Genomic DNA, 14,774 nt, shown 5'->3' with positions numbered 1-14,774 from the left:
TTTTTTATTTTACGAAAAACAAAAATAATGGTAGAGACAAGTTTTGATTCTGATTTCGAGACATCGATGGGCTTCGACAAAGAGAGCTCAATCCTCCTGACGGTGTTCTTCCTTTGTTGATTTGGGTAAAAAGAGAAAGACGGTTAAAATCATAAATTTTCAAATTAGGTATATTTTGTGGAGGTTATACTTTAGGAATAATATTTTTTTTCTTTCACTTTATGTATTTGTAAAGTAAAATCAGCATTGCATTCTTCATAGCCATTGGTAAGCCTCGGTAATGAATGGACTTGATCATGTTTCTCCTAGACTCGATTAATTTCATTGTAAAAATTGTAAATAGGTCACTAGGGGATCATAAGGTTCATGAGAGAACTGGGTGAGTTAATTAGTCGTTATGTAATATAGCAGTCTAGAGGGAGAGAATGAGCTACTTCGCGAATAATAGAGTGATCTATTGTAAATATGCGTTGTTCACATATTGTCCTTCCAACAACCGGCAAGTTGTTTTTGGTCTATGAAAAGATTAATTAGGAGAAAAATTGAAATGGAACCTTGACGAGTTTTCTTTGGTTTTACATTGGAAATTGTTTTCTGTTTGTGACAATTTAGTCGCTTTTTTTTTTTTAATCAAATACTGCTCTCATATATTAAGAGGCAAATTGTATCGTCGCTGACCGCCCCTCCCACATCTGCTCTTCCCGACCCCTCTGGCCCTCAGTTTCAGTCAACCCTGGCAAGGCGCTGACCAAACCGTTTCCCGAGGAGAAGAGCAGAACGGCCTTTCGCAGTGGGCCGCACTAACTCGCCGGTAGTTGATGAGATAGTTGTGAGTATCCTCAACACTAATTTATGGTCTTCTCACCCTCGAGTTTCTTTCATTCCAAATCGCCCAGGCTTAGGCACAAAAAAAAAAAATCAAGGTCTGCACCATGTTTATATTCCACCATTGAGAAACACCAATCACAAAAGGATTTTGGATTCTCTTTTTCAGAATATTTCCAGATGCTTTACACCCCCGGATTGCATAGAGCGAGTCATCTAGATGAGTCTTCTGGGAAAGCACTACAACGAGGACAGTTACGCCGGCAATTAACCCGATGACTGTGGAGGCTTCCATAGGTCGGAAGGAGCTCACTGAAGGCATGCTAAACAAAATGCTTCACTTTCGGAAGGATCTTGAGATTCCACATCTTCGACCACCACTTTGAAACAACGGTCAGGCCCGAGGTAGCCATCTCATTTTTTGCATTCATGAGTTGCCTGACTTCACCGAATAACGTTCCCGGTCGTCAAAGTTTCATTCCAAACCGTCATCACCCCCAACACTACTAACAGGGATGGTTTTAATGATCTCCGCGTCCCCGGGATGAAGTTTTCCCGCAGACAGCTCCCCATTCCACTCCCCCTCGTCAATAAAGTCAGCGACAAGGCAGGGTGGTCCACTGCTTTAACAAGTTCGTATTGGGGTGAAAGAGAATGGTCGCGGTGTCCATGGCTTCCAAAGAGTAAAAGTACATGTAAAAAAAATATAAAATAAATCAAACTTTGGAATGATGATCATTTAGAAAATAGTATTTTAATGAACTTGGGCTATTTGGCATTGATGAATATTATTTAGGTAGTGACAGTATTTTTTTTCTTCTTCTTTTCTTTTCAGTTTCACATCTGAACTTGTAAATTTTATTGACAATTCTGACAAAGTTAAATTTGTAGACAAGTTTGAGATAAAACATAAGTCAAGAAGAAAAATTGCATATGAAAATGAGCGTCTTCTACTCCTTTGTAAATAGCATGCCCAGAAATACAAATTCAAAGAGAACTGCAAAGAGAAGAAAAAAAATATACAAGTCCAAATGTCACCACCCCAATTAATACTAGTAGATGCCAATTGACCAAAAACTTACTGAACACAGTGTAAAGTCGAAGCCCAATTAACATTTCTGCAACAGATCAGGAAATCTATCTTACAAACTAGAGCATATGGCTAACAACTTCAACTAACAGAAAAAACATTCATAGTCGTTCGGTTCAAAACGGTTTCAAGGACAAATCTGATGACGAGTGACCACTAGTGCTAAAAGCAGAGCTTCGTTCTGAGGATAGCTCGGTGAAGAAGATCACCGGGTCATTCTGGTCGACAAAAACCCGGCGAGAGCGCGGGACTGGTGGCAAACTCACGTCGGCGATCCCCTCAAGAATCTGTACCACTTGGCTCATAGGCGGCCGAGACGACTCATCGTCTTGGATGCACCAACAAGCGGCCTTGGAGACTCTCTCGACCTCTCCGGCATCCGCTTCCCCTTCCAAGTTCGGGTCCAAGAGGCCGACCGAGTCGCCTCGTTCCAAAGCGCGGAAGAAGAGCTCGGTCGCCACTCCTTGCTCGGAGTTGTTTCTCTTTCCCGAAATGATCTCGAACAACATCATTCCGTAGCTGAAAACGTCGGCTTTTGGGGTTATCGCCGCCCCCGAAATCCACTCTGGCGCCAGATAGCCTCTCGTCCCTCGCATCGTGGTCAGGACTCGGCTGAAGTCTCTCCCCACGAGCTTGGCCAGCCCAAAATCCGCCACCTTCGGGTGAAACTCCACGTCCAGAAGGATGTTCTCGGGCTTGATGTCGCAGTGGATGATACAGTCTCTGCACTTCTCGTGCAGATACACCAACCCTCTCGCTGTCCCCAACGCGATGAGGTACCTTGTATTACAAGAAAAACTTGGATGAATACTATGTTCGATACAGCGGTTTAAATTAGCAGAGTGTTTCTCTTCGTTATAATAAATCAACGATTCTCGATAATTTAGAAGAAAAACAAATCACAAAAAATCTGATATCCCGGCATTTTTGTCCAAATAAGAGAATTTTCGGCGAGTTTTTGACATCTGCATCTTCATCTCAATTGGTAGCCAATATTTCCATAGAACATAACCATCAATGAATCATGAGCAGCCAATATTATTAATTAATAAACTTATGAATCTTAATTCCAACTATTAGAATACCTTGTTCTCCAAGCAAGAACACTTGGCATATTCTCAAGGAAAAGGAGGGAGTCCAGAGAGCCGTTAGACATGTAGTCATAGACCAACAGCTTCTTAGCACCTTGGGAGCAAAACCCACGGAGGCGAACGAGGTTGACATGTTGGATCGTCCCGATAGTGCTGACCTCTGTTCGGAACTGCTTCTCTCCCTGACCGATGCTCTCGAGCTTCTTCACCGCTACCACCGTGGAATCGGGCAAAACCCCTTTGAAAACCGATCCGAACCCTCCTTCCCCTAACTTTTCCGAGAAGTTTTTCGTCGCGCTTTGCAAGTCTCTGTACCCGAACGCCGTCAGCGAACCCTCTACCGCTCTCACTCCTCTGCGTTGCCCCAAAATCAAGACCAGAGCGGTCACGCCTAGAAAAAGAAGAAGACATACCGAGCCCGCCACAGCCCCGATAATAACCATCAGTTTCCTCTTCCGCGAGCCCACAAACTCCGAGGCAGCTAGCCGAACATAGAGAGTCTTGTCCTGTCCAGAACCGCCGCCAGGCTCGAGTTGGTGCAGATTTAGCAGATCGCCGATCCAGATCGAACACCCATCGTCGCCGCTGAATGAATAAGCCATGCAAGAGCAGTTACTCAAGCAAACCGATGCACAGGCAGACAAATTCCCAGCCTCTCCAACGTACTTGGTATCTTCGCTCAGCGAAACGCTGGGAACCTCCATGAACTTGTCGCTTCCGCATTGAAGCTCCTTGCTCCTCGAGCACCCGCCGGAGTAGACCCTCGTGTCCCATTCGCTCCTCGACTTGGGCTCGAAACCCTTCAGACAGTTACAGAAAGGCAGGGACTTCTCGTCACATTTTCCATAGGACCCACACAGGGCGTAGACTTCGCACTGTGTCCTCGGCTGCGACCAGAAGAGATTCCACTGCTTACTTAAAGGCAGATAGTTCTGCTGTTTGATCTGCCCTGACACGTCCAAAGCCAACCTCGATATCATATCAGCCGAGCTATAAACAGAGTATGTAAAATAGCTCTTGTTGTCTTCGTCGTTCTGGACAAAGGTGAAATTGTAGATGTAGTTGAGCCTCATCTCGGGGATGTCCCTGAAGATACGGCCGTTCCAAGGCCCGCTGCTCCAGTAGATCTTCGACCTGTTCCAACGGATCACGTACGAGTTGTCGCTTGGGAACATCTCGAGCGAGAAAATCCCGGGGGCGGGATCGTCTTTGCTCTTCCACGAAGTCATGATCTGCTTCTCTTTAGTCCTTCGATTGTACCAGAGTCTACCCCCCGGAAGCCATGTGTCACCCGGGTTATTAACGCTCTCCCACAAAGCTTTACTGGAGTTGCCTTGTAACGCAAGATTCCCGTTGTCCAGGAGAACTGCTTGGAGGGCGAGAGAGCTAGGTTCCAGATCTGTTGACCAGATTGCGGAGCTGGACTCATCGAAGAGGACTAAATTTCCATCGGAGATCCTTAGCTCGGAAGAGAATCGATCGCGGACTGGTCTCTCTCTGTTTGCCACCCAAACTACGACCTTATCAGGGACCTGCTTGTACCACATGCCGATGTAGAAGTTTGAGGAAGTGCCTGGACTGAAGAATCCCAACTCAAATAATCCGCCGCTGGAGACGATGGTTTCGTCACCAGAGAGAGATTGGTTTGCTGAGATTGTGTCAGATCCAAGGTAGACATGCTTGCTGAGAAATAGGCAAAGGATAAGCACAAAGAGTGCGGATCTGCAATCAGTTTTCTCTTTGCCCATATCTTTGTGATATTTTTCTAATATCTTGTGGGTTTTCATAAGCTTCTAATTATCTATATAGCAAGAATATTTCAATCAAAGATTACTCTCTTCCTATTAAATCGATAGAGACTTCCATTACCGAAACGTCTCAACTCCGCAACCGCGTCCTAATCATTCAGAGGTTGGAAACTACTGAGCTATTTCATTGACATGTTTGAGACTTTTAAGCTGAAATTCCATTCTAATCCTTTTTTTTCCCCCTGTAGTTAAGTCCTGTAAGCTTTTAACTGAACTCAAGACTGAAAATAAATTGCTCTGTGTAAAAAACAGGATTTTTCTAGTTTTGATAGAGCTGGGGTCTAATAACTAAACCAATCAATCAGTTTAACCATATCTGAAATTTTCCTTCTCATGTTTTAAAATATTTTGGAGGGTTACTAACTTCAAAAAAAAAATCTTTAGCTTTTAATTTATCTCGTCAGAAATGTTTCTGTAGATTTTACCAATGAATCATCCGGATGAATTGGACTTTAGAGAGATATTTCTAGAAGAGAAAGTGATAGAGTTGACCAATGGCATTACAGAGCCAAGTCAAGACTCGTATGTGTTCGCCAGTGGTATTGAATGTGGACTTCGTCATGGTCCAATTCTGTGATGACCTTTCTCAATTGATTTGGCAAATGGCATAAACAGAAAATAGACTTGGAAAGTTGGAAGAATAAAAGTCTTTCAAGTGAAATATTCCAAATTTCACTTGATGGACTAATATGATAATTTTTCAACAGTGCCGATTAATCTGTCTTTTAAAGCAAGGAATATCTGACGGTAATATAAACGAGAATCTGCTATTTTCCTTTTATCTTTGGATTGAGGAAAACTTTGATGTAAACAAAATTTGAGGGAAAACTGAGGAAGAGTATAAAAGTAAAATTGGAATTCAGTTTCCTTGAAAAAAAAAAAGTGAAAATGAGAATTCAAGCAAATTTGCAAATGTAGGACTATTTTGATCGAGTATTAATGGACTATTTACGAGAATACACCATAAACTCTTGGTCGATTAACAATGTGCACCCTCAACTTCGATTTTCAACAAAAATTACTCTGAACTATCATTTTTCTTGACTTATGCCCCTTCCGTCAAAATTTAATAGTTACCATCCATAAGATACACACGTTTTAGTCACATGTTACCTCAATTGAGGGTAGAATAGTATTTTTTTAGTATATTGAATTAATTTTTAATTTTTTTATATAAATTAACTCTCTCTCTCTCTCTCTCTCTCTCTCTCTCTCTCTCTCTCTCTCTCTCTCTCTCTCTCTCTCTCTCTCTCTCTCTCTCTCTCTCTCTCTCTCTCTCTCCTGACACATACACTAACAAATCAATACACACATAAACCCATTTATATATACAACTTTTTTTTAAAAAAAATCAATACATACACAACACACACATTCATAACCTCCATTTGGTTTGTTCGTCGACAGTCCTGGTAGAATTTCTTATTAATTACAGTACAATGATAGACATCAACAATCAAATATAAAAAATCAAGCACTGAATGAAAAAAAAAAAAAAGAGTAAAACTATGAAAAAAAAGAGTAAAACAGAGCATCAACTCAAAAATGGAAGGCTATCAACTTCATCTCTGCCTCGGTCGAATCGGAGCCAAATCGCCGACTATTCGATCTCCCTCCGGCTCGAATTCAGCCTAAACTGCTTACAAATAAAAAAAAAAATAGCTCGACGATTCGAATCTATCTCGGAGCTCTATTGGCGATACGGTGAAACAACACATGATAAAAAAAAGAAAAAAAAAAGAAGAAGAAGTAGCGGAAGGATCTGGGGCCTGCTCGAATCGCGTCGATCCTGGGTTCTTTGAACATAGAGGAAGATGAAGAGCAACAGTTCGATTGAACTGTAATCCCCAATTTTAATTTATGACTGTGAGCCATTAAACGAATTAAAAACATAGAGAGAGAGAGAGAGAGAAAGAGAGAGAGAGAGAGAGAGAAATGAGCGGCATCAGCGCCACAGTGGCAATCGAGTTCTCACCCGAAATTGGCATTCCACGCGGCGAGAAGCTTCTCCATAAATACCGTCGGTCCGAGAATCCAATTGAGGTCGCTTCGAAGCTTGACAAAGATGTTGTCGTACAACGCAGCGAAATCGTCGCCGGAGCTCCGCGAAGGTGACGAGGTTTCACTCACCGCAAAATTCATGAAATCGATGGGATTTCAAGGCTCAAAGAAACCTAAATATAAGGTTTTTGTTGACTGATTCTACTTGGGATTCAATATTCAGGGAAGATAATCAATAGGGTCTAGGGTTCGAGAGAACCAAGTCCGAGAGAGAGAGAGAGAGAGAAAGAGTAAGGAAATTTTTAATTAATAATTTTTGAAATATTTAATAAATAATTTTTGAAATATTTAATAAATAATAAAGTATATTAATACATTAAAAATACTATTCTACCATCAATTGAGGTAACATGTGACTAAAACGTGCGTATTTTATAGATGGTAACTGCTAAATTTTGACGGAAGGGGCAAAAATCAAGAAAAATGATAGTTCAGAGTAATTTTTGTTGAAAATCGAAGTTGAAGGTGCACATTATTAATCGACCAAGAGTTCAGGGTGTATTCTTGTAAATAGTCCTATATACAATAGAGAATGAATGAGTACTTCTCATCTGTGCTCCAAGCATAGACGTAGAGTTATATGTCAGGCAAGCATGACGTTGAACTCTTGATTGAGTTCTTGGCAAACTCCAAAATTCTCACCGAAATAAATTATTTGGTAAGAAATAAAAACATTTCACATAGCCGTGGCACTCGTACTCCCTTGTAATCTTGCATTAAAACAAGAAGAAGAAGAAGAAGAAGAAGAAGAAGAAGAAGAGAGAAAAGAATACAACCGTCCTATACTAACCCAACGACAAGGCGCTCAGGTTGTGGAGGGGATAGAGGAAGAGGCGGCGGAGACGTTGCTGCGAGCGTTGGAGGTCTGGCTGGAAGACGAGGAGAGGCCGTCGGTGAAGAACATGATGCTGTCGCGAGGGTCTCCGAAGACCTGCAGCGACCTCGGGACGGGAGGCACGTTGACTTCGGCCACCCCTTCGAGGATCTGAACCACCTGACTCATGGTGGGCCGCTTGGACTCCTCGTCCTGCACGCACCAGCACGCCACCCGGCAAACCCTCTCCAGCTCGTCCACGTCAGCGTTCCCGCCGAGGCTGGGGTCCAGCAGGCCCAGCACGTCCCCGCCCCCGGCCACTGTGCCTGCCGCCGACGTCGGGAAGAACTTGACCCTCCCGCCCTCCTCCGACTGGTCCGCGTTCCTCCGCCCCGAGACCACCTCGAACAGCATCATCCCGTAGCTGTACACGTCCGCCTTCACCGTGATGGCCACCCCCGCGATCCACTCCGGCGCCAGGTACCCCCGCGTCCCCCGCATCGTCGTCAGCACTCTGCTGAAGTCGCGGCCCACGAGCTTGGCCAGCCCGAAGTCGGCAACTTTGGGAAGAAGGTTGTGGTCGAGGAGGATGTTCTCGGGCTTGATGTCGCAGTGGATTATGCAGTCCCGGCACTTCTCATGCAGGTAGTGGAGCCCGCGCGCCGTCCCCAGCGCGATCTGGTACCGGGCCTTCCAGTCGAGGCCTGCTCCGGCGGAGAGGCGGGAGTCGAGAGAGCCGTTGGGCATGTAGTCGTAGACGAGGAGCTTGTGGGTCCCCTCGGAGCAGAACCCGCGGAGTCGGACCAGGTTGAGGTGCTGGACCGACCCGATGGTGGCAACCTCCGTCCGGAACTGCTTCTCGCCCTGGCTCACGCTCTCCAGCTTCTTCACCGCCACCGCAGTTGAGTCCGAAAGCGCCCCTTTGAACACCGACCCGAACCCTCCGCCGCCGAGCTTCTCCGAGAAATTCTTCGTTGCGTTCTGGAGGTCTCTGTAGCGGAACGCCACCAGCGACCCCTCCACCGCTTTCCCTCTCCCAACCGTCCTCCTCTTCCTCCTCCAAAGCAAGAACGCAAGCGCCGTGAGAGCCAGCACGACCGCCATCGCAGACCCCACTGCAGCCCCGACCACCACCGCTTTGTTCTTCCCGCGCTTAACAATGTCCGAGGCCGCCACGCGGACGAAGAGGGTCTTTCCATTTCCGTCATCCTCCGCGAGCTGCTTTAGATTCAGGAGGTCCCCGGTCCAGACCGAGCAAACCCCTTCTTCGAATGAAAACCCTGTGCACGTACAGTCGCTCAGGCAGCTCGATCTGCACTCTGACTCTGACTCTGCCGCCGCCGACGGGCTCCGTTCATTCTCTGGCAGTGACACACTGGGAAGCTCCAGAAACCCGTCCGGCTCGCCACCACTTGCCCCACACCCAATCCGGGTCCTCCTGGCGCACCCGTCGGAGAAGTCCCCTATGCGCCAGCTGTCCGGGGCCCGCTGGTCGAACCCGTGGAGGCACTGGCAGAATGGGAGAGATTTCTCGGCACAGCTTCCGTACGCCCCACAAAAGCTGTAGACCTCACACTGCTGGCGCGGCTGAGACCAGAAGAGGCTCCAACCTGTCGGGACAAGCCAGTTCGTCTGCTTGACCTGACCCGAGACATCGATCATGAACCGGGAAATCTTGATGGGTGAGTTGTTGTAGACCGTGTACGTGAAATACCTCTCGGTACTCGTCACCACAAACTTGAAGTCGTAGATGTAGTTCCGGCGCATCTCTGGCACCAGGCTGAAGATCTCGCCGTTCCATGGCCCGCTGTTCCAGTACGTCTTAGTCTCGTTCCAAAGGATGATGTAAGAGTCATCGTTGGGGTCGAGCTCAAGGGCGTAGAGCCCCGGGGACGGGTCTTCCTTGTTCTTCCACGAAGTCAGGCGTTGCCGGGTCTTTGTCACGTTGTTGTACGAGATCTTCGCGCCGGGGAGCCACGTGTCCGCGGGATTGTCGAAGCTCTGCCACAGCGTCTCCGACCCGTCAGAAAGGACAAGGTTCCCGTTGTCATTCAGCACAGCCCGAGCCGTGGTGGACGTGGAGTTCACGTTTGTGGACCAAATTGGGACTCCATTCCCGTCGAGCAGAACGAGATTCCCGTCTGAGATTCTGAGCTGCGATGATGATCTGTCGGGGACGGGTTTCTCTCTGTTGGCCACCCAAACCACAGTGGTCGGAGTGACTTCTTTGTACCATATGCCTATGTAGTTGTTGGAGGAGTTACCTGGCTTGAAGAACCCGAGGACGAAAACCCCGCCAGGTGATTCGATGGTCTGGTCGCCGGAGAGCGACTGGTTCGCGGAGATGGTATTGGCTCCTTCACAGACATGGCTCTTCAGGAAGGCAAGAAAAACAAGCACGGCAAACAAACGATTGTTCTTGACTTCTTCCATGGCAGACTGACCAAAGCGGACCTCGATTCAGAAACAACCCAGGTGTTTCATGTTTGTGTGTCTTGTTTTCTGACAGAATTGGAACAGAGCTGTGTTTTTGTTTGGGATTAGGTGGACGGCTACGACATGGTTGGAAAGGTGAGCAGTGAGAAGAAAAGTCTTCTCAGCCCAAAACGCAGATTAAGAGACGAGGTCAATATCTTCTTCCACACGTGTTCACATATACACGTGCCTTGACTCTTGAGAGGTTCATAGTTTCATACAATCATACATATACTGTACTGTACTGTGTATTTCACATTTTCATATTACATAAACATACATATGACATGACCTGACCATGACGTCAATGAACAAGCCCACAAATATCACCAGTTCGCTCGTAATCTTTCTAGTTAGCGAAGAGAATGGAAAAATCAACCAAGTTTTCTGACTAATTGTGTATAATACTATAATATCATCTCTAATATCCACTTGTAAGATTAATCATGCAAACCTGGGTCCACGTGAAAACAAAACAACCCAAAGCCCTAAACCGATGTCTGATTTATATTTATTTAAAATAATAATAATAAATATTCTCAACCACCCATTCGAAGTTACTTTCACTTCCAGGTTGTCAAATTAATGATTTAGGTTTGCTCATATATACCTCTTGAGTGTGTCACAGTGGCATCATCTCATTTTTTTTTTTAACATAAAAAAGATGAAACATGAATGTTATATCTCATAAAAACACGATGATCGCATGATTAAAATTAATTGTTTGTCAAAAAAATAAAAACAAAAACTGATTTCATTCCACAAAAATAAAAAATAAAAATTATCTTACAGCATATTATTTTATTAATAGTTTTTGTATTCTCTCTAACACAGTTACATGAGATTTGTGAGCCCTGAAAAAATCAGAAAGTCCTAAATCTAATAGATGGCCAAGTTAATACAGAAAAGTCTTTCCACTCTTGCTTTTTTCTATTTTCATTTAGCTATATTCCTATCACATTTCATCGACTTCTGTCTTCGCACTCACCTGCTCTCCTGTTTTATATGTTATGTTTTTAAACAAACGCTCATCCTCTCGAAATAACACTAATAACCTTTATCTGCTCTCCTGTTTTTATATGTTATGTTTTTAAATAAACGCTCATCCTCTCGAAATAACACTAATAACCTTTATCTTCTGACTCACGAAGCTGAGACTTAAACTGTTCTTCGCTTTGTCCCCGTACTGTTTCTACTTAATACGGTTCTCAGTTTTTTTTCTTGTGAAAAAAGTCAGAAGATAGAAAAAAATAAATAATATACAAAGAAAATATATAAGGTCCATTAAATATATAATCATATTTACAGTTTCACATTGTTATATAGAGCCAACGTTTCGTAAATCTTAAGTAAATAATCACGTTCATGTATTTACACGTATAAATTGACGTAGATACCCCACTCTTTTATTTCAATAAAAAGACAAATCAGAAATGGCACGTCATCTTTATGACTATTTATCTGAGATTTATAAAACGTTTTAATTGGCTAGTTACCTAATTTATTGAACAAAATATGTACATTCAAAGTAAGCTATGTAATATTTATTTACAAAATTGAAGGTTTAAAATCATAGCTTGTTTGCCAAATATTTGTCAAATTTGATATTTAGCTTTAATCCCATTATACAGAAGTAAAAATAAGGATAAGGTGTGAAAATTTGACGTCCTTCCTTTGTGTACACTCATTAGAGATCAGGTTTCAAACAACATAAATATTCTTGCTGTTGCTATAGACGTTCATTTTAAGGATCAGAAAGCTTCACTTGAGTATCAAGCAACACGGTACTTATTCCTCAGAAAATATTATCCTACGAGAGTCGGTATATACGTATAAGAGCATAAAGTTTCAACCAGAAGATTTGGTGTAATCTTATTTAATGTTCTTCACTAATACGTCATTTATGAATTTAGTAAAATAGGTATAAGTACCTTCGTGTAAAGCCAAGCATCCGCTTGAGGCAAGTCTGAGGTCCGCTGAATTCCAGCAGTGATCTCAACTTCTTCCATACCTACAAAAGAAACATGATCTCGCCAGTTTCTTTTTTATAGCTAATGAAGAAGATATACATCACATGAACTGATCAATAATTTCACTTCATATTTATTCACATCCGATGAAAAGATCACTCAAGTAAGTTCATTTCTATATTTTTTACATAAACCAACAGTTGGACAGACTTGAGCGAACAATGCAGTAGTCAGATGATAGAGTCATCTTCCTCAATCTTTGCACCGCACTTTCCACGTCTATACTCATTAACCCGGTTCATTGCTCGTGCACCGAGTAACTTAGCCATCAAGTTAGGTCCCATCTTCCGCTCCAACTCAGCAGAGCCAAACATGGATTGGGTCCCTATGCCTGTCCCCTCTCTCTCTTTCCTCTTATACTTTTGGCGTAACCTTTGCGGTGTCTGGTTTTCTCGGCAGAGGCGTCCAAAGTAGTACATGGGATCGACATAGCAAGAGGACGAGGAAACGATTCCCTTCATGCTCACTGGCTGAACGAGCTTCACGAAACTCTCGATCTCTGAGTACGACGAGTGATCTGAATAGCTCACAGAGTAAATGTACTTGCGAAACCTTCTCGGAGAATCCGAGCTCGTGTATGGGTCGCCACTCCATTTACTTTTGTTGTAACGATGAGTCAGAAGAGACCCAAAGAGATTTTCGCTTCCTTTGGAAGGTTTCACGACCCATGGAAGACCAGACGGCATTATCCCAATGGTCGGCCTCATCGTGTTTAACCCTTCTAGGGTTTCGGCACTAAAGCTGTAGCGAGGAACGGCTCGCACTCTTGTGAGAGATGTCTTGGTCGTGAACACGTCGTCAAACCCGAGAAGATGCATGGTTTGCAAACGTTCAGGCCACACCCAAATCTTCGATCAAGAAAAGCACAAAACGAGCACGGTTTTACTATTTTAAGCAACTAATCCAAATAAGAAACCTATAATACCCAGAAGATCAAATAGAGCTTTCAGTACTATCTTAAAAAAAAAACCTTTATGTTAAGCACCCGAGCGATGTGAAGCAGGAGATTTTCCTTCCCCAAAGAATCAATCCCGATGATGATATCATGGTCGGGATGCGAGGTAATTATGTCAACAACCTGTGATCATTATTTTTTTTTCCATGAATCGTGATTTTGACAACGATCTTGCAGATTAAATAAATTAATAAAAAATAACAGTAGACCTGCTGAGCGGCTATTTCTCGGGGAGGGAAATCGTAAGAAGGGTTGCAATACGTGTTGTCCAAGTAAAGGATATCGACTGCGCCACCATTGAGAGCTCCGATGAGGGAATTCCTCGCGAGACTTGCCCTCTCACTCACCGCCTCCCATCGGAAATCACCGCTGTAGAGCAAGCACCCGAAGTCTCCCCGGAACAAGAACATCACAGCGCCTACAAGACATTGGTTCATTCTCTAAGAGGACTTTCATCGATCACCTTCCAGGCATTGAAGAAAAAAAAAGGAAGAGATGGTTCAAACTCACCGGGACAGTGGTGAGCGTCGATGGCCATAAACTCGAGGACGGTGGGTGAGCCGGCGGAAGGTGAGAGGAGAGAAAGTGAGTGCCACGCGCCGACAGTGGCGATTCGGAGGAGGGAGAGAGTGAATCCGGGAAATTTGAAGGGGAAGAGCTTGGCGGTGATCCTGGAGCAGAAGATAGGACCCTTTGACCACGAAGACGAAAGGCCGTTCGTGTGATCGGAGTGAAGGTGCGTCAAAAAGTACGCCTGGCTCTCAACCCCCCACCGGTCAACCGATATCAGTCCTTTTTCCATGGCGGATTGCGATACAGATCGCCAGGGATTGGATCGGAGCCACAGAGAGGGAGAGATTTGAATATATCTGGCGCGAAGGTTTTGAAATAATAATAAAAAAATAAATAAATAAGAAAAAAAAAAAAAAAAGAGAATCGATTTCGTGCGTGTAGCGATTGTACGGACCTCGGATTTCATACGGCATGGATAACGTGGCATCAAACGTCGACGTTTGATTTCGGATAGCAAAGTGAAAGCTACGCGCATGTTGACATTTCGCCAGCTAAACACCTGGATTGATAACGTGAAGCGGTGGACAAATTATTTATCAACAATTGGCTTGAATTTCAGAGAAAAAGACAGAAATGTGAGTAAAGTATCTTGTATAAAAACAATGAAAAAATGGTATGAAATAGCCAATTCAAACTATGATTTTTGCAAAATAGTCATAGTTTCATTAGGTATAGCAAAATAGCTAATTGAGAGTACTACGATTTTTAATCCTGCTTCGATTAATTTTAATCCAGCCTTCATAAAACTTACATTTTGTCTTTATAGTTCGTTGAGATTAAATTTAATACAGCCTAGATTAATCTTACTTTGGCTAGTTTGCTTATAGTTGACAAACTATGGCTATTTTACAAAAACTTAAGTTCTATTTGGCTATATAGCCGCTTGACCCTAAAACAAAAGGCCAATTATGTTTTAAAAAAAATCTTATTAGGAGTTTTTTTCGACATTAATTGAGCATTGTTAATAGAGACTTCTAAATATGAAAAAAAAAAAAAAAAAAAAAAAAACCCTCTTAAAATAAGTTTTAAGTATATGCATACAAATATCCCAA

General features: G+C 43.5%; 3 protein-coding genes across 3 annotated transcripts; all 3 read right to left on the bottom strand.

The window, feature by feature from the left end:
* Positions 1–1,752: 1,752 nt before the first annotated feature.
* LOC149408058 (G-type lectin S-receptor-like serine/threonine-protein kinase At2g19130) lies at positions 1,753–4,800 on the bottom strand. Its single transcript, XM_089616195.1, has 2 exons — positions 3,001–4,800; positions 1,753–2,695 (listed from the first exon to the last, which is right to left on the bottom strand). The coding sequence occupies exons 1-2, from the start codon at positions 4,791–4,793 to the stop codon at positions 2,032–2,034; spliced, it is 2,457 nt and encodes an 818-aa protein (XP_089472321.1). The 5' UTR covers positions 4,794–4,800; the 3' UTR covers positions 1,753–2,031.
* A 2,434-nt stretch (positions 4,801–7,234) lies between these two features.
* On the bottom strand, positions 7,235–10,402 carry LOC149408057 (G-type lectin S-receptor-like serine/threonine-protein kinase At2g19130). The gene has a single exon (XM_089616196.1). The coding sequence runs from the start codon at positions 10,120–10,122 to the stop codon at positions 7,681–7,683; it is 2,442 nt and encodes an 813-aa protein (XP_089472322.1). The 5' UTR covers positions 10,123–10,402; the 3' UTR covers positions 7,235–7,680.
* A 1,842-nt stretch (positions 10,403–12,244) lies between these two features.
* LOC149408056 (DNA repair metallo-beta-lactamase family protein) lies at positions 12,245–14,135 on the bottom strand. The gene is made up of 5 exons (XM_089616197.1): positions 14,117–14,135; positions 13,660–14,018; positions 13,359–13,567; positions 13,165–13,272; positions 12,245–13,042 (listed from the first exon to the last, which is right to left on the bottom strand). The coding sequence occupies exons 2-5, from the start codon at positions 13,949–13,951 to the stop codon at positions 12,365–12,367; spliced, it is 1,287 nt and encodes a 428-aa protein (XP_089472323.1). The 5' UTR covers positions 13,952–14,018; positions 14,117–14,135; the 3' UTR covers positions 12,245–12,364.
* Between the last annotated feature and the right edge of the window lie 639 nt (positions 14,136–14,774).

Source organism: Urtica dioica, chromosome 1 (genome assembly GCF_054948205.1).
Source record: "Urtica dioica subsp. dioica isolate 48M chromosome 1, U.dioica_male_clone48M_v1_H2, whole genome shotgun sequence".
Classification (NCBI taxonomy): domain Eukaryota; kingdom Viridiplantae; phylum Streptophyta; class Magnoliopsida; order Rosales; family Urticaceae; genus Urtica; species Urtica dioica.
This window is presented reverse-complemented; position numbering and strand designations above follow the sequence as displayed.